Here is a 21913-nt window from a genome sequence, read left to right as displayed (position 1 = left end):
TTAGCATTAGAAGAGTGGAGACATTGGCTGGAGGGGGCAGAGCAACCATTCGTGGTTTGGACTGATCACAAGAATTTAGAATACATTCAGTCAGCTAAGAGGCTAAACTCCAGACAAGCTCGGTGGGCTTTGTTTTTCAGTCGTTTTAATTTTACATTAGCCTACCGCCCAGGTAAACATAACATCAAGCGAGATGCTCTCTCCCGACAACATATGTGAGGTGTCCAATGTAAGTTCAGAAACCATCTTGCCTCCCTCCTGTGTTGTCACAGCAGTCACATGGGAGATTGAAGCGGAGATCAGACGGGCACAACAGAATCAACCAGATCCAGGTACAGGTCCACCTAACTATCTTTTCGTCCCAGATTCTGTCCGTTATCAGGTCCTTCAGTGGGCTCACACCTCTAGGTTTGCCTGCCACCCTGGAATTAGCCGCACTCTCTCTCTCTCCTGAAGAGACACTTCTGGTGGCCCACGATGGATGCAGATACTCGTTCATATGTTGCTGCCTGTTCTGTGTGTGCGAGGAGCAAGGCGTCCCACCATCCTCCAGCCGGCCTTCTGCGTCCACTTTCGGTTCCTAACCGTCCCTGGTCACACATCGCCTTGGATTTTGTCACTGGTATGCCTCCCTCACAAGGTAACATAGTTGTTCTTACCGTGGTGGATAGATTTTCCAAGGCTGTCCATTTTCATGCCCTGCCCAAGTTACCATCTGCTCAGGAGACTGCTAACCTATTAACTGACCATGTTTTCCGTCTACAGGGCATACCAGTTGACATCGTTTCTGACAGGGGTCCCCAGTTCACCTCATGTGTGGAAGGCATTTTGCCAGGCCCTTGGAGCCAAGGTCAGCCTATCTTCTGGATTCCACCCACAGACCAATGGACAAACTGAAAGGGCTAATCAGGACCTGGAGTCTGCCCTGCGTTGCATCTCAGCACTCAACCATTCAACCTGGAGTTCTCACCTGACCTGGATTGAATATGCCCATAATACCTTAACTGATGCGGCCACAGGTATGTCCCCTTTTGAGGCTTCTCTGGGTTATCAACCACCTCTGTTTCCCTCCCAGGAGAGCGATTTGGCTGTACCCTCCGTTCAGCATTACCTTTGTCGCTGTAGGAAGGTCTGGAAAGACACCCGCTCAGCTCTACTTCGCTCTGTGGAAGCCAACAAACGCCTCGCTGACAGACGTAGGACTCCTGCTCCTGCTTATAAGCCAGGTTGGTCTGTGTGGCTTTCCTCCAAATACATTCCCTTGAAGTCAGTATCCAAGAAGTTAGCCCCTCGTTTCATAGGACCATTTGTCATTGAAAAGGTAATCAATCCCTCTGCTGTCAGGTTGAAGCTACCCAATACTTTGAGAATACATCCCACCTTTCATGTTTCACAGTTAAAACCAGTTTTCTCTAGCCTTCTGTGCCCTCCAGCCAAACCCCCTCCACCCGCCCGGATTATTGACTATCACCCAGCTTTCTCCGTGCGCCGCCTTCTGGACGTCCGTCGGCGTGGCAGAGGCCTGCAATATCTGGTCGACTGGGAGGGTCATGGTCCCGAAGAGCGCTCCTGGGTGCCCCGGTCATATATTCTGGACCCTCAAATGATCAGGGTCTTCCATCGTGCCCATCCTGACAAATCAGGGGGGTTCGCCTAGAGGCATCCATTGGGGGGGGGTACTGTTAGGACCAGGTTTTTCCACCTCCTTTTGTGCTCAGTGTTTTCCCTAGCCCCACTGTTTCTCCTTCCCTGGTGGCTCTACCTGGAGCTGGGAGGAGCCTCATGTCGTATACCTGCGCAGCTTTCATCTCCTCATCAACTTCACCTCTCACTCTATAAGACCTCAGCTCATCTCCCCTGTCGTCGCCAGATCGCCCGTTCACCAGTGTGGTAACTCTTCTCGGCTTTTTGTGACTACATGTCTCTTGTTTTGTATACTTATTTACTCCATGCTCCCTTTGCCACAGAATCAGCTGCGCACCTTCCGTTTGTTCAACTTAATCTGCTCCGACCTCACCCTGCCAGGACTTTTGGATCCCTACTGCCTGCCACCACCACCCCAGCTCCAGCTTTGATCAATAAACCTTTTTTACGACCATCTACCAGCCTTTTCGTGTTCTGAATTTTGGGTCCACTAAGAAAACAGATCATAACACATGTATGCACTATATGAAATCTACAGTCCTACTTACGATAAAGAAGCAGTGTTATTAAATTATTTTAAACTATTAATCACTCGGTTCTGTAACAGTTTTTTTATGCCATTTTACCATAATTACCTTTAAAAATTTGTTATATTTTTTTCAATTGAAGGTTCTTATGGAACAGTTATTTCTCAGCACAAGTAACGCTGTTAGTTTTAATGTTAACGATAAGTGGATCAATAATCTGGCTTCACATCTGCATTGCCACTCTCCCGTCTCCAAAATGTTTGTTTGTATGGGTTAGAGTTTACATACATGTGCGCACGTTCCCCTGTCTAGTTTTTTTTTTTTTATAGATCCCAACGTTTGCTTGAGAAGTGGCGTATGCACAAAAAGGGATTTAAAAGATGCGTACGCAATGGTTATAAATGAGGCCCCTGGTCCCTTACTGGAGAACGTATCACTTATTTTGTTGGATTTAGCTGCATCTGAGCTTTTCTCTTAATTCTCTTTTTTCTTTGCTGCACCTTTTCTTCTGACCACAACATTCCATTTCGCTGGCAAATTGTTATAAAACTATCATAAGTGGGAGCACGGCTGCTACAACGATTTCAGAAAGCGGAGCTGTAAGATCATTTGGTCGCTCTGTGCATCGGCGAGATACATTTGAAAGGTCTGTCAACTAATTCCTTGTTGCAATATTATGCTGGTCAAGTTCTCAGTTCAAGGCAGACCAAAAATACCATCAGGCCACCGGGAAATGGCATGGTGCTCCAGATGTGCAGTCTGCCACTGGTGATGTTAGTGCACCACTGCTGATTCACATACAGGCAGAACCTTCCTGCTTGAGACTTTCTTACATATACACATCTCTATCCCATCTGAAGGCTCATCAAAGCTGCCAATGCATGTTGCAGTCTGTGTCCTCAGCAGTGAGTCAGGACTCTGTAAATGAGTTTCAGTTGTTTTATCTTCTCTCTTACTGCTCCCCTTCTGCCACCCTTTCAGATCTAAACTTTAAATCCTTTTATCCAAAACTTGGATCTTGTTGAGAAAGATGTTATCTTTGCATCCCTGGATGATTGAGTAATCATCCGATTGTCTGCTGCAGGAGAAACTACCAAGTGTATTTGATCCTTCAAGCCAAAGTTTGAAGTTTCAAATAGAGACTGTGAACAAGATCCATGTGATCAACAGAATTGAGTTGGGTACTTAGGCTTCTCAGGGGGGGATAAAATTACTTTTGAATTAGTGATTTCTTATATCGAAAACTGATAGGCATTACACAGAGCAAAGCACTCAAAAGCCCACACAAATCATTTTTTTTCCCCAGCTTAACTGAATGGTGAAATGTATTGAATTTCAAAACTTGGATGAAGTAGTAGTAACTGTGAGTAGGGTTTAACCCTATGCATCCCTTATCTGAATAACATTCCTCTACTCTTCCCTTATGCTCAGCTATAAGGCAGTGGACAATGACTGTGGACTATAGTGGCATCCGATCTTGATGGTGGATCATGATCGTGGTGGCTGCTGACCATAGACTATCATTGCAGCAGGACTGCTTGATATATAGTATTTCTCCTCGGATCCTCGACCGTTACTGACAATAATCCATCAATTCATTGACCTCCAGTTATGCTTCAAAATGTTTATTCTTATCAATGCTGCTAAAACCCTTATCTTTCTGATGTTCTCCTTTACACTTGACATCTATTGCACTTCTGTCCGTCCTGGGAGAGGGATCCCTCACATGTGGCTCTCTCTGAGGTTTCTACCTTCTTTTTACCCTGTTAAAAGGTTTTTTTTTGTAGTTTTCCCTTACTCTTGTTGAGGGTTAAGGGCAGAGGATGTCACACCTTGTTAAAGCCCTATGAGACAAATTGTGATTTGTGAATATGGACTATACAAATAACTTTGATTGATTGATTGATTGATTGATAATGCAGCTGCTCCAGTTTCTCTACCTTACATCCTCTCTAACTTGGTAGACTGGTACAAATTAAACAACCAACAACTAACAACAGTTACATGATCAGACTGCAAGGTCTGTGTAAATCATTATACCTCTATTCATGTAACAACAAGATAAGAGGAGTGGACATCATCCCTATTTTTTTGGAGTAATTCAACAGTTGGTCAATTCTTACACATTATTACTTCAGTTAGTAATAGGGAAATTTTAGATTTTATATTAACAGAATGTGCCATACCTGTTTGCCAAACCTAATTATAGCTTCCAGGGTAATTAACGACAGAGGAACAATAACCTAAAAAAATATGATACCTAAGTGATGCATGTTAGTATTCGTCTTGACTAATACCTTTGGAGCTTGCAGATGCTGTCCCATCATCATCGTCTGATGTCATGTCTACCTCCAAATCACTTTCATCCTGTACACCATCTGATGGGTGGATTGGCTCCTGCCTGGCCCGTGGCGTGTCAGCTATGACAAACCTTCCTGGTTGCAGAGATGCAGGCTACAATAGCAAGAAAGGGTGAAACAGCATGTAGAATCCCTGTTGGTGCCATCATGTACTGTAAAAGAAACCTGCTAATGAATGTTAAATTTATAATTCTTTAGCAAAGTGCTTAATTAACAGGAGCAACCCATTTGCGATATCAAAATCAGTTTCCATTTTATGGTTGTACAAGGTCTCAGTGGTTCTAGATTTTGTCTGACAGAATAAGAGCCCTGATTAATTTAACATGATATCATTACAGCTCTCTCTCAGTTTGGGATTGAGAATATTTTAACAAAATGATCTAGATACAAAGTGGGGTTGAGGAGTTTGACAGACAAATGTGTTTACTAAACAGGGTGTGCCTATTGAAACAGAGATAATGAGTTGCAGTTTTGGAACTGATCAGGTACAAAATGTTGGTATAAATCAGCCTACTGATAGTATCCCTTATTGGTCCCTTAATTTTATGGAACTGCAATACAATTGCTCTTACTTGAGAAGCCTGCTCCTCCAGCTGCTTGGAGTCAGGTGCAGCCCTTTTGCAGACCCTCATGTTTCGGACTTGTCTCTCTAGCTTGGCCCGGGCCTTCTCACTGTCCTTGAACCGGTTCTCGGCATCCCGCAACCTCAGCAGTTCTTCCTGTAGCAGGCTGTGCTGTCTCTGCAAAAGAGTTAGCTCCCCAATGGTTGATCCTACACTGGCCTCCCGATTTCCACTATCTTGCCAGAGAGGGCGCCATACTCCTCCTACAGCTGGCACAATGGTGTCCTGTAGCAGCAGCTCCAAGATGGAGTCTTGTTTGATGATAGCACCCTGCAGGACATGAGAGAGAATCCATCTTCAACAATTTTACAGGCTGAAAATTGACACACAAATTAAAACCGAGGGTGCATTTGTTCAGACAGCACCAAAGAATAAAGATTTTCCCGAATGTTAAAGTTATAGAGCCTGGGATAGGAATTGCAGACATGGATTCCCCTCTTTGCTTAATTAAAATAAAATTAGTACCTATGTTCCTATATGGCTGTTGAAATGAACACTATCAGGTTTGTTTTGGAAAAATGGCAAATCATGGTATTTGGCTTTTAGGAAAATTATGCATTCAGCTTGTCCTTTGTTCAGAAAGATGATCCCCTTGTCATATTGCAGGGGTCTTCAACGTTTTTCAGGCCAAGGACCCCCAAACTGATGGAGAGATGGAGCAGGGACCCCCTACTATATATATTGTATAAAATTGTGTTTTATAAACTGGGCCTAGTGCCATGTATAAACATAGCTACCCTGTCATTGTGCATTCAATACTAAGCTATTCAAATAATACACAGGTTCATATATTCATGTTTTTATATACAGGTATGTCGCTGAATGTGTGCATTGCTGACTGAAAGATAACGTCTTCTGCCTCCATTTATCCATTCGCTACAATATGTTGGATTCATGTTAATGTGTATTTAAAGACATTTAAATTTGTGGGGAAAATTTTTTTTTTAATTAAAAAAATAGAAGAAAATATAAGAAATTGTCTAATTGTCTACCAAAAATTTCGCGACCCCCCTGCAGTACCTCCGCGGACCCCCTGTTGAAGACCTCTGTCATATTGTACACTATAATGTACTACATGATATTCTTACCACTTCTGTTGAGGTATTTTCGACCATCCTCACACATTACTGTATAAGCCACTATATTATGTATATATTGTATATTACATTATATCTGTACACCATTATGAGAAGAGTGCCTGTTTAGTTCCACACATACTCCCTTCTCTCTCCAAGCAGTACCCCAACGTCAGGTTATAGATAAAGGGCCAACCAACGGTGCATTGTAGTGTCTATGCTTAGCGATTTTCATATCTAACTCAGATGCTCCAGACAGAGAGGCACCAACTTCAACTCTCACCAACTTCAACTCAAAGGACACAATGTGATTTAGGAATGCATATTTAGACTTAACTATCCAATAGGATGCGAACACCTACATGTAACAGAGTGACAGCAATTCTCGCCTTTCATAGATGATGTGGGAGATATATGGGGATGCTGTGCGAGACATCTTCAGACTTAGGGGTGACAATTGCTCATGTTACTCTGCAGACGTTATTGTGTCCCCTTCTGGTCTCCTTGATGCATCAAGTCTAAATTAAAATCTTCTGCATAGGAAATTAGCTGCTGCCTGAGTTCTCCTTTCACCCGGTTCCAAAAAACTTCCATAACAACTTGCATTACATACTTGTGCATCTACTTCAAGAGGAAGATTTTGACTCTGTTCACTGACTTCAGAGTCTATCGCCTCTCAACAAGCAGTCTTAGAGACTGAGGAAACCTCAAGCAGTCATAAATCAAAGACACCTTGTGTTTGGCTTCAAAAGTCAAAGAACAGTAAACAAATTTTAATATGATTGGAAGATAAACTGGAAATGTTATTTGCTTGTATTAATTATTAATTGTCTGTTTTAAATCTTGCGTTGTTTGGGTGGGAATTTTTTACACACATTGATGTATATGTGGGTAATGTAACAAAGTGTAACGGAAAATCTAGAGCTCTATGGTAAAAGAAAAAAAGAGAAAGGTTCAACAGAGACTGTTTTAAAGGTGAAGTGTGTGGCCTCTAGTGGTGATGTATATATTAATACCTACAGAACACCCCTCACCCCCTCCCTTACGGATGTAATAATAATAATAATAATAATAATAATAACTTTATTTGTATAGCACTTATCTAAAAAAGGTTGTGCTTCACACAAATCCATGGCAAAATGAGGAATTTATTATAATAAAAGGTTAAATAAAAGTTTAGTTCAATTTTAAAAGACAGATCATAACATAAAAAGGTCAAGACCTTAAATTTATAGAGAGACCCAACAGTTCCCACATAGTGAGGAGAACTAAAGTGGCCTTTCTGTGTCAAAAATCTCCAGTGATTAGGTGTCTTTAGATTGCTATATTTAGAAATGTTATTTATTTTGTCTGTTAACTGTATGTGGACGTGGAGGTGGCTCAGAGAGCACCTTCAGCTGTACCAGGGGGTAATCATATCATATGTCGAGCAGCTTGAAATCAAGGGGCTTTTTTAAAATTTTGTATTGTTTGACTAATTGTTGCCCAGAGTTATGACGGTGCCTCTGTAATGTCTGGTCACATTTGTGGTGTGTAGAAACACATCAAAGTGACCGATCCCTATGTAGCGTACATACACTGCATGGCACACAAACTAAGCTGGTGCTTGTGGAGTGTCGCACCATCATCCGCAGCGTGGTAACATTCCTGAACATTATTGATAAACTGTACTCTGTATTTGCAGAGCCGTCAAACCATCATCGATTTATTGAAATCCAGAGATCCCTTTGCATGAAACATCCCCCTGGGATCAATAACATATTTCTGATTCTGAAACTGATATAGTTCAGCCCAGGGAAACAAGGTGGGTGTGTAAGTGGCGATCTGTGAATGCAGTGAAAACCTACTACTCTGCAATAACAGGGTGCCTGAGAGACATAAGTGAAGAGGGAGAGAAATGGTCTGTGGAAACCCGTGACCTGCATGACCACATGACCAGAATGACATTCATTACATGTCTTATTGTATTCGAAGACATTCTGTGTGTGATTCATGTAACACACAAGGCCATGCAGTCCTACAACTGCACACTTTCCGAATTTGTGGCCCTTACAGACAAACTGAAAGTGCACTTCACATCACAGCGATCGGTGTAGTGATGTGTGGAGATCAGCGAAACAGTTCTGCCAGGACAACAATGTCTGTGTACCGGTGGATAAAGAGGTGGAGTCTACTGGCCCACTTGCACCCAAAAGAAAACAGGCAACAAAACCCCCCATCTTCCTTGACAGTTTCTTGATAACAACCACTTTGGGCCAAAGACAAACTGACGAAAGTGGTGCACAAATGTCACAGAGTGAGACATCTGGGTTTCAGCAACACCTGTCCTTCCCTGTGCTAGATACCATCAGCAACGAACAGCACCGGTGATTCACAGGAGATTCAATAGATCTTCCATGATACAAACAGCTGCGAAGATGCATGCTGTGAGTCATACGATCTCTGAACAAGAGAAGAAGATTGAAGAAGCAGAACGCTACAGTCCACGTTGGAATCTAAAGCTGTTCAACCTCCCTGAAGATGCCAACAAAACTGAAGAGGATGCAAGGAGGCAAATCTTGTGAAACTTTATCAAATCGCTCCAGAAGAGAAAAACAAGCTTGTTTTCTTTTATCGACACTGTACATCAGGTCGGGTGCCCTAGGGAGGATGGAAGCCTGTGTCCAGTGATAATACGCCATGTGTGTAATGGAAATTTTAACTGTCTGCTATACCTTGTATGTAATGTTTTTCTACTCCATCAACCTTCCATTACCTTGTAAAAAAAACTGCAGATGCGACCAACAGAACTGGCGCTGATCCAGTACTGACTGCGCAAATGGGAGTACTCATTGTGTTAAAGGAAAAATCATTGTTCAAAGTGTTTCCTCTGTCTGATGATAGTTGTATGACTAGAATACCATAAATATCCGAAGGAGTGAACTCCTCTTTGTCAGACTTCTGCATCACATTGTGGTGTTGAGAACTCTGTCCTATTCAGCTGAATATAGACTCTGATACATTCTGATAGATTCTCGATTATATTCTTAGATATACTCTTTTTTTATTTTTTGTTATATTCTCTCTATGTTGTATTTTCTGCTTCAATATATTCACAAAAGACAGTTCGATCTGAGAATTCGTATTTCATTTCTTTCACCGAGAGTTTTCACCACAATGTGCACCTTCACTCAGAAGATTTGGAAAGTTTCAATGAGCACCACAGTTATAAAGAAAAAGAAGCTTCGACTTGCAGAGGACATGACATACTGGGAGAGATGGTGTCAGAAAAACTACTAAAGCCACTTGTTGAAAAAGCTTGCAAGGAGGGTGTGGAGGTAGCTGGGAGAACACCTTCACCTGGACCAGAGGATCAATCAGCGTAGGTGAGAGCTGTCAGCTGATTGATCCTCTGGTCTGAAACAAGAGCTACGCGGAGAAACACTCATGAACAGTCAAACAGAGACGGCAGAAAGTGCTGCTGTATTTTGAGTTAGAGTTTGTGAGTTTTTCTTTGGATTAATAAAATTATGCTGAAACCCGAATGGTTCATCTCTGGCTGCTGTGGTGAGAGCCATGTAGCATGGTCAACTGCCACAGAGGGGAAAAAAACTAGATGGCATGGTCCTGATGTGATCATCGACGTAAGGAGAATGACTGCTGATACAATCAATAAGTATCACTTGACTCTGTAGTCCTGCCTTATGTTCTACTTTCCTTAAAGCCGCATTTAAGTGTTTTTAACTGGTTATGACACTGTCTTGTTTTAATATTGCTGCCTCTTTATAACCTACAACAGCAAATGAGACAATCAGAGAGAAAATTGTCTTTTTCTATAAACTATTCTCAATGTCTGTCGCCCGGATCTAGAAGTGGACGACACAGAGGACGACCAAGCCAAAGTCTACCAGTATGCAAAACTTGTCCATTTACTAAATAAAACGGGGGTGTTGAACGTTTTAAAAACCTATTTTAAATTAATTACACCTGTATCATTTAAAAAATCTTCACTGTTGTGTTTGATTGCAACACATAGTTCTTTGAGAATTTCTTTCATATCCAAGCAAAAATAATAATCCTTAACTAAATCGATACTAAATCGAATCGAATCGAGACCTGTATTGGGGTTGAATCGATTTGGGCAATCAGTGGTGATACCCAGCCCTAGTCATCTCTCTAATTGAAATAATAATATTAATAATGCTAACAATAATAATAATAATAATATTATGCCACAGCTTGGTTGAATTTCCTATTTAAAAGTTGCCCACCCCAACGTTCTTCCACACTCTATCGGTGCTCAAATGACACACTGATGACTTCTCTAAAAAGCTGTTAAACCCTTTACATAAATAATTTTAGCACAAAAGGAGTCAAAAATTAAATTAGTCTCGGACATATTTTAAAGCTTCAATGAAATGTGTACCTGCAAATATAGCAGATTAGTAAACTTTGAAACTAGAGTCAGTTTGAGGTGAGTTGCCTCTGTACTCCCATAGGATCCCATTCATTTTAAAAATCAAAAAATGAATCATTAAATATATCATTACTGACAGTCATAGCACTATTTGTTTAGGTATAACAGTTCTTATGTCTGTCTTATTATCATATTGTCAATCATGTGTGAAGCACTTTGAACTGCACTAAACTGCATGAAAGGTGCTATATAAAAATAAAGTTGGATTGATTGATTGATTGAATGGGTGAAACCTACTCACCTGGAGTGCATGGAGATAGACACTGAGATTCACCAGCCTTTGACAGATCTCCTGTTAAACACAGAAAGCATAGTTATTCCTGAACTGTCTGTGTCACTCAAACACACACACACACACACACACACACACACACACACACACACACACACACACAGAAAGGGAAAAGGAAGACTAATTTACTATTACAATTAATGCAATAATATGATGATAATAAATCACATTAGGGTATTAAAGGGGGTCTACATTTATATGAAAAGCTGGTTAATCGAATGCTTTACATGGCATCAAAGCCATGCAGTCGGTTTTGTTCTCACCACCATGCGTATGTTTGTGAATCAGAATCATTCTAAATGGACAGGCGCGTGTCCGCTCTCTGTAATTAGCATACTGCCACGCCTCTATTTCTCCATATAAGGACATCCGTTTGTCATGAAGAGAGCGGATTGGTGAACAGTTGAAGTTATGAGAGACGGCCCCAAAAGGTAAAAAAAACAAGAATCTCACAACAGCACAAATTTAAGGCATCGGAGGCTGAAGACACAAAATACACACTTTTCCGTAGCGTGTCCTCAATAGTGAGGATGTTTTTTAAAAAAGCCTGCTGCTATAACTGACGCGCTGAATGCTGTCCTGCCCAGAGCTGAGCACTAGAGCTGTGGACATTTCTCCATTCTTAGATGCATGGCAGCTCGGACGTGGAAATAAACACCATGACTGACATTTACTTTGTGTTTGTTTGATTTTCTAGAGTTTATGAGACACATGTTTAAACCTGCTACACAACTGGAGACGTAACGTGACGCGCACAGTCAGACATCTCTTTTAGGAAAATCCACATTTGATGTAGCAAAATCAAACCTTAAATGTTATCATGACATTAAGATAACTGTATTGTAAGACTGTTACAGTTGCCTTCTAAAAGTGAGAAAATTAAGGAATACTTGCATACCAGCTCACCCCGGGACATTTCAAAGCATACCATGAGGCTCAGAATACTGGTACACTTTATCTCAACCGTACACTTTATCTCAACCGTTCTCAAGACTTTTAAACTCCTCCAATCTGTCATAACTCTGCACCTTAGCATATTTGCACTATTGCACACACTTGCACTATTGTTTTTCTTTTTTCTTTGGGTGTATATATATATTTTGATTGAGCATTGTTATAAGAGAGCCTGTGACCCAAGCATTTCATTGCAAGCGACTGCTTAATGTTATCGTTGTGCATATGACAATAAACTCTTGAATCTTGAATCTTATATTAGGGGCAACTAGGTTCACCAAAGTGAAAAAATCAGGTCTGTTGTGCTTAATTATTAAAAATGGTGCTCTGTACTGTGTCAACTTTTAGCAGATACTTTTACTGCTAAAATTAAGTTGTTTTTTGTTGTTGTTTTTTTTTAAGCAAAACAAAGGAAAGTGCAACATCTGTCAACAAAAACAAAAAAGTGCAAATATTTCTTATGTAAAAAAAAATGACCTCATACAACCATACAAGCCACTTATTAGGACCATGTACAGTGCATCCGGAAAGTATTCACAGCACTCCACTTTTTCCACATTTTGTTATGTTACAGCCTTATTCCAAAATGGATTCAATTCATTTTTTTCCTCAAAATTCGACACACAATACCCCATAATGACAAAGTGAAAAAAGTTTGTTGAAAATGTTTGCAAATTTATTAAAAAATAAAGAACGAAAATATAACATGTACATAAGTATTCACAGCCTTTGCTCAATACTTTGTTGAAGCACCTTTGGCAGCAATTAGAGCCTCAAGTCTTTTTGAGTATGATGCTAGAAGCTTGGCACACCTACTTTTGGGCAGTTTCTCCCATTCTTCTTTGCAGGATCTCTAAATTATATATTTATGAATTAAAATAAAAATTTGGAACCCTACCATGTTCCATTTCATGTGTTATTGAGAATATAACCTTTGTCTTTTTTCAGGCCAGATTGTCAATGCTGTAGTACTCCTCCTACCATCAGTTTTCAAAGGGGACGCACAACAACCATTTATTATTGATAAGGTGAAGTATTCTGTCTCACGTTCTGTTAATTATTTTGAGTTTTGTGTTTGTTGTTCAAATTATTCAAACATAACATTTATTCTACTTTAAGTTTTCAAATTTATGTTTTAAAAGTGACATGATGTGCTTAACAATACTTTTTTGGATTTTCTAATTCATCAGAATCTGATCAATTGGTCAGGAACAACAACAAGTTTTTGTTTCTTTTAGTATTTATGCGTTTTTCCCAGCCTCCTTGCCTGACTGTTGGGAAAGGTTTATTGTGCTTCTTTAAAAGTATCTTGCTTATTGCCAAATATATAAGACAGGTTAAATTGCAAAAATTTACTGGGAATTTTTAGAGTTAATGCTATTTTATACTATATATCAGGGGTATTCAACTAAAATTTAAAGAGGTCCAGTTAGAGAAAATTTCTTGAAGCAAAGGTCCGGAAGATCATAATGTCTAACTATTTAGTGTGATATATATTTAAGTAGCCTAGTAGTTGTATCAACATCTGCATGTACTAAATACCTGACTGTCAAATCAAATTAATTCAGTACGATTCAAAAACCTTTTGACAATATTTATTGTCACGTAACATAGAACTGAACATATATGTATGATTGCAGATATGTATAATGTTCTCTCATTAACTAAATAAAAGTAGGGCTGCATTTCAAAATAAGAGAAAATAAATAAAATGTGAAAATTGTGCATGTTCAAATAAAGGGCTTAACTTCAGAAAAATAAAATAAAGGGAGCAAAAGCTTGAATTTCCCTTTTTCTGTTTCACATCTTGACTCAAAAGTCTCAACCAATTTTACAGATAATAAATCTCAACACATCTTAACAATTGAACAGTTTTAGAATCATTTTCTTCCCCTCTTATATCCAACTCCCCCACTTTGTTCGTTTCTCTCCCTTTCTCCGTCTCACTCCTGTTTCTCTACTTTCTCTGTCTCACTCCTGTTTCTCTCCCTTTCTCTCTCTCCTGTTTCTCACGTCTCACTCCTGTTTCTCCACTTTCTCCGTCTCACTCCTGTTTCTCCACTTTCTCCGTCTCACTCCTGTTTCTCAACTTTCTCCATCTCACTCCTGTTTCTCAACTTTCTCCGTCTCACTCCTGTTTCTCTCCCTTTCTCCGTCTCACTCCTGTTTCTCCACTTTCTCCCTCACTCCTGTTTCTCCACTTTCTCCTCTCACTCCTGTTTCTCCACTTTCTCCGTCTCACTCCTGTTTCTCAACTTTCTCCATCTCACTCCTGTTTCTCTCCCTTTCTCCGTCTCACTCCTCTGTTTCTCTCCCTTTCTCATATTTGACTATATGAACCAATTCCCTCCTTCAGATCAGGTCATCACTGTGAAGATGGATAGTGTTTAGATGCTTTTTGATAATGGCAGTCTGGACATCTCCCTTGCCCTGGCTGCTGCCTTTTTATTATATCACATCGTCCATGTTGAGTATCCCAAAAACCTGAGAAAGACCATGGCCTTTCTGAATGCCCTGTGGTGTCCTGGATGGTTACTTAGATGTTCAACCATACATGTTTAACTTGATGTTGCTTTTACATATGTTGTAATGAAAAAGCTAAAACTGTCATTGTGATCACAAACACAATGGGGAAAAATGCTGTTGTCAAAGTGAGGTCTCTATTTTCATTGTGAGGTTGAACTACTAATTCAAATATTACTCTTAAAAATATAACACTGGCCTGAATTGCTTTTACAATTTCATTTGTTCAAATAATTATTTTTCATCACTTATGTGCTGTTGTAATTCTAAGGGAAAAACTTGATGGGTTTTCCTAAGGAACAAGAATTTGGTTTAAGCAGGTAGATTTCAAAATGACTAGTTTTAGTTTTCTAAAAAATACAATTGTAGATTTTCAACAAACTTTTCAAAAAACTCTTGCTGAGTTCAATCTATCTTCCTGATTATGTATGTATGTATGTATGTATCTTGTCCCTCAGCTCACCTTTGCTGCACAGAAATCATGGGCTCCATTGATCAACAGATCCTGATTACCTGAGCAGAGACAGATATAGCAGCCATTCAGTTGTCAACTAACTAGTCATGGAAAAAATAATATGTGATTTAAAGGTTAAAATGGAAATTTACATATTGGATGCTGAGGGAACATATTGTCATATCTTATCTCCAGTGTTGTATGAGAAAATATGTGGGACTCACTGGCTTCTACCACGTTGCGGTTGTGATGGCATAGAAGAGGGATGTCCACACTGGAGCCCAGAAGGACTTCACTCAACTTGTCCACTGTTGAAAAACACACCCAGACACCCAGACACACACACACACACACACACACACACACACACACACACACACACACACACACACACACACACACACACACACACACACACACACACACACACACACACACACACACACACACACACACACACACACACACACAAACAGTTATTTAGATGACATCTCTCTCTCACACCACTAATTGCCTTCTAAATCAATACTGACAGAAAAACATCAGTCCTGACTTGTAAACATTATCTAATCTGTCCCTTTTTAGCTTAATGTAAGATCCTGGACAAAGAATACATGTTTAACATATTTGAAATTATGACTTAAAGTCAATAGGATTCATCCAGTGTTGATCATTAATATCTGAAGCTTAGTTCATAGCAATCCAAATAGCAGTTGATGAAATATTTCATTCTACATTACAGCGGTAGACTCACGTAGAGGTTACCTTTTGTGCTTATGATTTTATATTTATGTGTAATGGCATGAGGGACACCTTGCCTATCTAGGAAGTTGTAAAAAAATACTGGCGCTGCCACTGTTTTTGTATCATTACAATTACTGACTCATCCATCCATTTTGCATATTGTCAGGTTGCTTGTCATAGGGCTGTGAGTGCATGTTTCACATCGAAACCTGTTTGGCTTAAATGATCTCAGGTCCATTAATTAGCCAGGTTAGTATAAAACATAACACTTTGTGTCGGCCAAATAACCTAACTGAGACTGCTTGGAAATAGTTGTGGTTTCAACACCTTTAACAGACAATACCCTAGCATTTCAGGGCAGAGAACACTTGTTTAAAATAAAATTTGGCTGGGTCTTGTGACAACTGAGAAATTGTTTCAGGCAAAGTAATGTTCATGTTCTAAAACATTTTCACATTTCAAATGGTGAAAATTAGGACTAGCCTAATTTTAGTGAGCCAGTCGGAGTAAGAAGACAGCAACTACTGTTTGGTTGACAACCTTCTGCCCTATTTTGTCTTTTGGTTTCCTTGGTTTGGTCTGTCCTTGTTCAGTCTGTGTCTTATTGGCTGGTGGGGTGTGGCTGTATGGTTCCTGTTGCCTTCTTTTCATTTTCACATGCAAGCTGCATTCTCCAATTGACACTATAACCCTAAAGCAGTATATTAACACCAGTTCATCTAACTACACTCTACCAGATACTCAGACACCCTAAGCAGCATGAAAGTTTTAACTACTTCTCTGTTCTATGGTTGCACATAAAAAGCTAATAACTTGACAATATAAATTGGGGTTAATTCCAAGTGTTGTTGAGCTTAAATTTTAAAATATATATTTTTTGAAAATGCTGATGTGTCCTGTCAAGTGAGTCATGACAGAATAAAAACTGTCAACAATGACTTGAAGCATGTTAAGCTTTGATACAGGTCTTCTTGGAAAGTGTTGCAGTTTGCCCTGTCCAGTTGGTCTTTAATGTGAACACCTTCTTTGCAAACAGACAGAAAACAATAATTTGTTGTTGATCAGAAGCTTGGTGTGTTACCTTCAGCTGTGGCTTCCAGTAGGAGTTTTTCTGCACGGGGAGCTTGGGGTGTGTCTGCCCTGAATAGGTAACGTGTGATGGGAGGCTGTAGGCCCTCTTGACCACTTGACACCTCTGCCAGCTCACAGAATACTGTAACCCTCTCTTGCAGGAGCTCAAGCATTTCCTGGTCCTTGTGATGAAGGTCAGCTATAGTTAGTAGGTCAGAATGAATGAATCATGAATCTAATGCAAATCTAAAAAACATGACAACAATTCCTGCCTAATCTTACCCAGTCTCACATGTAAGAAACACTTAACGCCTATATACTGCATTGTGACATTGATGCACACTCCTAATACACCCATGAGCATGTAGTACACAGCCCTACTACACACATAAGCAATAATGCACTCCAAGGTCTAATGTTTTTTACACAGCGACAACACAATGTGCATTATCACACTCATACCATGACTGCTACCTAAAGGAAATAGAGGCTGTTTTTAAATTGTTTGTTGTGTTTACTGTTGGGTTACTCATGGTATGTAAGTTACATCACTTAACTACCTTGAATTGTACCCTGAAATCTAAACGTCTAATTTAACTAAGTAAATTGAAAAAATCAACCCAACTGGGTTATCCATTGTTCTCATGGTTGCGTCAGCTGTTTTTCCAGTTTAACCGGTGATAATGTTAATTGGTGATCTTTGTTTACATTTGCCGTTCGCTATGCTCCAGATTTTGTTAGTCACAGATTTGTTATTCTCATGAAGCCTTCCTGTTTGCATGTGAAGTGTAGAGACATGTTAAAAACCCAGCCAGACAACCTTAAACATCACTATTGAATGTAAAATGTCTATCTGTGTCAGTATCACCCAAAGACAATTATGATGCCGGAAATGATGTCGCTCAGTGATAAAAAGTTAATTTGGACAGGCTCCTGATCTATTGTCAATGTCAATGTCAATTTTATTTATATAGCACATTTAAAAACAACTTGGTTGACCAAAGTGCTTTACAGGATTAATGGTACAACATAAGGACAGTAAAAAGGTAATACATTATAGTGCAAGTAATACAAATAAAATACAATTATTAATGTAAAATTAAATTAAAATAAATAAAATAAAATAAAAGATATATGATAAGATAAATAAAATCAGCTGCGATGAAACGTACTCAACTCGAGCAGAAAGCCTGGGAGAACAGGTGTGTTTTTAGTAGCGATTTGAAGTTTGTTAAAGATGGGGCAGATCTGATGTGAAGTGGTAGGTTGTTCCACAGGTTTGGGGCGGCTACTGCGAAGGCGCGATCATCTCTGGTTACTAGCCTTGTCTGAGGTTTGTCAAGGAGCAGTTGAGTGGCTGATCTCAGTTCCCTAACTGGAGTGTGCATAAAGAGAAGTTCAGATAAGTAAGACGGTGCCAGTCCGTTAAGAGATTTAAAAGTTAAAAGTAAGATTTTAAAAACGATCCTGTGACAAACAGGAAGCCAGTGTAAGAGGCGCAACATGGGTGTGATATGGTCTCTCTTTTTTGTCCTAGTCAGCAGGCGAGCAGCAGCATTTTGGACTAGCTGCAGGCATTTAATGGATGATTTGTCTAAGCCTACATACAGGGAATTACAATAATCCAGACGGGAGGTTATGAATGCGTGGATAATTCTCTCTAGGTCTTTTTGTGGGAGGTAGGCCTTTACCTTGGCTATTTGTCGCAGTTGAAAAAAGCTACCTCTGACTACTGAGGAGATTTGTTTTTCAAAATTAAAAGTCCTGTCAAAAAGAACACCAAGACTCTTTACAGTGGAGTGAGTATAAGAAGCCAAAGGCCCAAGATTGACCATATCTTGCAGTTCTGATTGTCCAAATATGATAACCTCAGTTTTATTGTTGTTTAATTTGAGGAAGTTTGAGTCCATCCATGATTTTACGTCATTTAAGCACTCAAAGAGGGGCTGCAGTGATGTCTTAGTTTTTTGGTTCAGGGGCAAGTATATTTGAATGTCGTCTGCAAAGCAATGAAAGTAGACATTATATTTTTCAAAAACTGAGGCTAGGGGCAGCATATATAGAGAGAAAAGGACAGGGCCTAGAACGGATCCTTGAGGTACCCCACATGTAAGTGGGGCCTTCCTAGAGGAGTAGTCACCCAGGTGGACAGAGAAACTCCTATCTGTTAAGTAAGACTCAAACCACCTGAGTGCTGTACCTTTAATCCCTACAAAGTTTTCCAGGCGTGACATTAGGATTGCATGGTCGACCGTGTCGATAGCGGCCGTCAGGTCTAGGAGCATTAGGACAGCAGAATCTCCTGAATCAACAGTTAAAATCAAATCGTTAAAAACTCTTAAAAGAGCTGTTTCGGTACTGTGATGCGGTTTAAAACCTGACTGGAATTTTTCATTTACATCATTGTTGATAAGAAATGTCTGCAACTGGGTGAGAACTACCTTCTCTAGGATTTTGGACAGGAAGGGCAGCTTAGAAATGGGCCTGAAATTAGAGAGAACAGAGGGATCGAGGTTGTCTTTCTTTAACAAGGGCTGTACAACAGCATGTTTAAAGGCAGCTGGGACACTACCAGAGAGAAGACAGGTGTTAATCAATGACATAATACATGGGCCAACAGTGTCAAAGACTTCTTTAAGAAGACTGGCGGTGATGCTGTCGGAAGGGCAATTTGTGGGTCGCAGATGGTGAACCACCTCGGATAGGAAGGATATTGATATGGGCTCGAATTGACCAAAGATAGCTGGGAGCATGGGAGGGATAGGGTGTTGGTCAGTGGACATAATTAAGGATGATCTAAGAAGCAAAGTTTTTTTTTAACTGTGTACCTTGCCTTTTTTATAGTACACGAAAGCCACGCAATAGTAACTTGCAACAAGCAGGCTCTGTTAGATATTGCCAGGTGGAAGTATGACTCTGCATTTACTGGTTTTACTCCTACTAAACATCACGTCATTGTTTGCCCCACACGAGACCACCGCCACTACCGTGTAGGTGCCGCGCTCAGGTGAAGAAGGTGACCCAAGGAGACCCCAGCAGAGGCGGAGATGCAAGTGAGGCAAGAGGGGGGGACTCCATGCCAGGCTAAAAGCTTGTGCTACCTAGCCTCCTGCTAGCTAATGTCCAGTCACTGAAGAACAAACCTGATGTGCTGAGAGCCAGAATTATAACACAAAGGGAAGTTAGGGACTGCTGTGCTCTAATTTTCATGGACACCTGGCTGTCAGCCAAAGTCCGCACCGCTGCCTCCGGTAAGGCTAAAGGGGATGGCGTGTGTGTTTGTCATCAACTCGTGGTGTGGAGACATACAGTCTGTCCATAAACATTGTTGAAATGCCGACCCTATTATCTACCAAGGGAATTCAATGCTTTGTTTTTGGCAGCGGTTTACATTCCTCCATGAGCTAATTCATCAGCAGCACTCGGCAAACTCCATGACATCATCAGTGCGATGGAAACGGCTCACCCTGATGCTGCGTTCACTGTCACGTGAGACTTCAACCACTGCAACCTAAGGACTGTACTCCCGAAATACGTCCAGCGTGTAAACATTTCCACACGAGATCGAAATATGCTGGATAATGTTTAAAGCAACATCCGTGGTGCATACAAAGCTGCCCCCCGCCCCCACTTTGGACTCTCAGACCACATATCCCTGTTCCTACAGACAAAGACTCAAACAATCAAACCCAGTGATTAAACAAATTAAACTCTAGTGTTCAGAAACTGAGAGCATCATCCAGACAGACTGGGATGTATTTAAAGCTGCAGCCTAACTGGAGGATTATTTCATCAACATACAGGAGTATGCTGAATGTGTGACTGGGTACATTAGCACCTGCGTTGATGACATTGTGCCCACCATACAAGTCATGAAGTTTCCAAACCAGAAGCCCTGGATGAACAGTCAGGTACGTCAGATGCTGAGTGCTCGGTCTCTTGCATTTAGATCAGGGAACGAGATAGAGTACAAAACAGCAAAGTACAGACTGAGAAAAACCATCAAATATGCTAAAAAGCAGTACAAGGAGAAACTGGATGGCTTCTACTCTAATCTACTGCTGATGCTGGGCGGATGTGGCCGGGCCTGCAACAAATCACAGAGTATAAGGGTACCACCGCAGGGATCACCAACTCCACCATCACCCTGCCTGAACAGCTCAATCAATTCTACGCCCGATTTGAGACCTCCAGCAGCGACACACAGGGGAGGCACTCACACACCCAGACCACACAACCCCCTCCCCAACTGTCCCACCAGCTGATGTACGCATAGCCCTGAGGAGAATCAACCCCTGCAAGGCAGCAGGCCCAGACAACATCCCTGTGCAGGCCCTCAGGGCATGTGCTACGGAGCTGGCTGATGTTCTCACCTCCATCTTTAACCTGTCCCTCTCACAGGCCATGGTCCCTACCTGTTTCAAAACCGCCACCACCATCCCAGATCCCAAAAGGAGCCCAGTGACTTGTCTGAATTACTACAGGCCAGTCGCACTAACACCGACCATTATGAAGTGTTTTGAGAGAGTGGTTCAGGCACACATTCAGAGCAGAATATCTGAGAGGTCGGACCCCTTGCAGTACGCCTACAGTCCAAACAGAAGTAGCCCTTCACATAGCCCTCTCCCACCTGGAAAACAAAGACAGGATGCTCTTCATAGACTATAGCTCTGCTTTTAATACAGTCGTCCCCCACAAGCTCACTAGCAAACTGCAAAACCTTGGACTCAACTCCACACTCTGTGACTGGCTGTCAGATCTCCTCACTGGCAGGCCGCAGTCTGTCAGAATTGGAAACACAACATCAAACAGCCTTGTGATGAATAGGATAGCCACAAGTAGCCCCACCTTTAGCATCTGCTAGCACTTTCATAATGCGGGAGAGGCATGCGGGAGCCATTTCAAGTCTACCTTCCTCTTCCTGATCGGACAGGTTACAAAGTAAGACACACGTGACGGCGCCACTGTTAGTCAGATGGGTCTGTGTAGTCGGCTAGGGTGGCTGGTCGCAACTCTAGCTTTGCCAATAACAAAGCTGGTGGGAAAACCCAGCAAGGTTCTCAATAGTCAGAAAGGAGACGAACCTGAGTTGGTGCATGGTGTACCTCCATATCCTTCTCAAACTGAGAGGTGGTTGCCATGAGGTTTTAAGAGTGAAATAGCCAGCACCGTGGCTTCCCTGCCAATGA

The 21913-nt window shown here is 41.0% G+C and overlaps 1 protein-coding gene across 1 annotated transcript in view; it reads right to left on the bottom strand.

Annotated features, from left to right (window-relative positions):
• Positions 1-21913, bottom strand: part of arhgef1a (Rho guanine nucleotide exchange factor (GEF) 1a) — an 88346-nt gene that overhangs the window by 8777 nt on the left and 57656 nt on the right. The window contains exons 16-21 of the mRNA XM_035183421.2: positions 16735-16923; positions 15134-15217; positions 14919-14968; positions 10928-10978; positions 5104-5424; positions 4469-4625 (exon numbers count right to left, since the gene is read on the bottom strand). Coding sequence (XP_035039312.1) covers positions 4469-4625; positions 5104-5424; positions 10928-10978; positions 14919-14968; positions 15134-15217; positions 16735-16923 — 852 coding nt within the window. The remainder of the gene's footprint in view (positions 1-4468; positions 4626-5103; positions 5425-10927; positions 10979-14918; positions 14969-15133; positions 15218-16734; positions 16924-21913) is intronic.

Source organism: Hippoglossus stenolepis, chromosome 17, assembly GCF_022539355.2.
Source record: "Hippoglossus stenolepis isolate QCI-W04-F060 chromosome 17, HSTE1.2, whole genome shotgun sequence".
In the NCBI taxonomy this organism is placed as follows: domain Eukaryota; kingdom Metazoa; phylum Chordata; class Actinopteri; order Pleuronectiformes; family Pleuronectidae; genus Hippoglossus; species Hippoglossus stenolepis.
The sequence above is the reverse complement of the archived record's forward strand: the minus strand, read 5'-3'. Positions and strand labels throughout refer to the sequence as shown.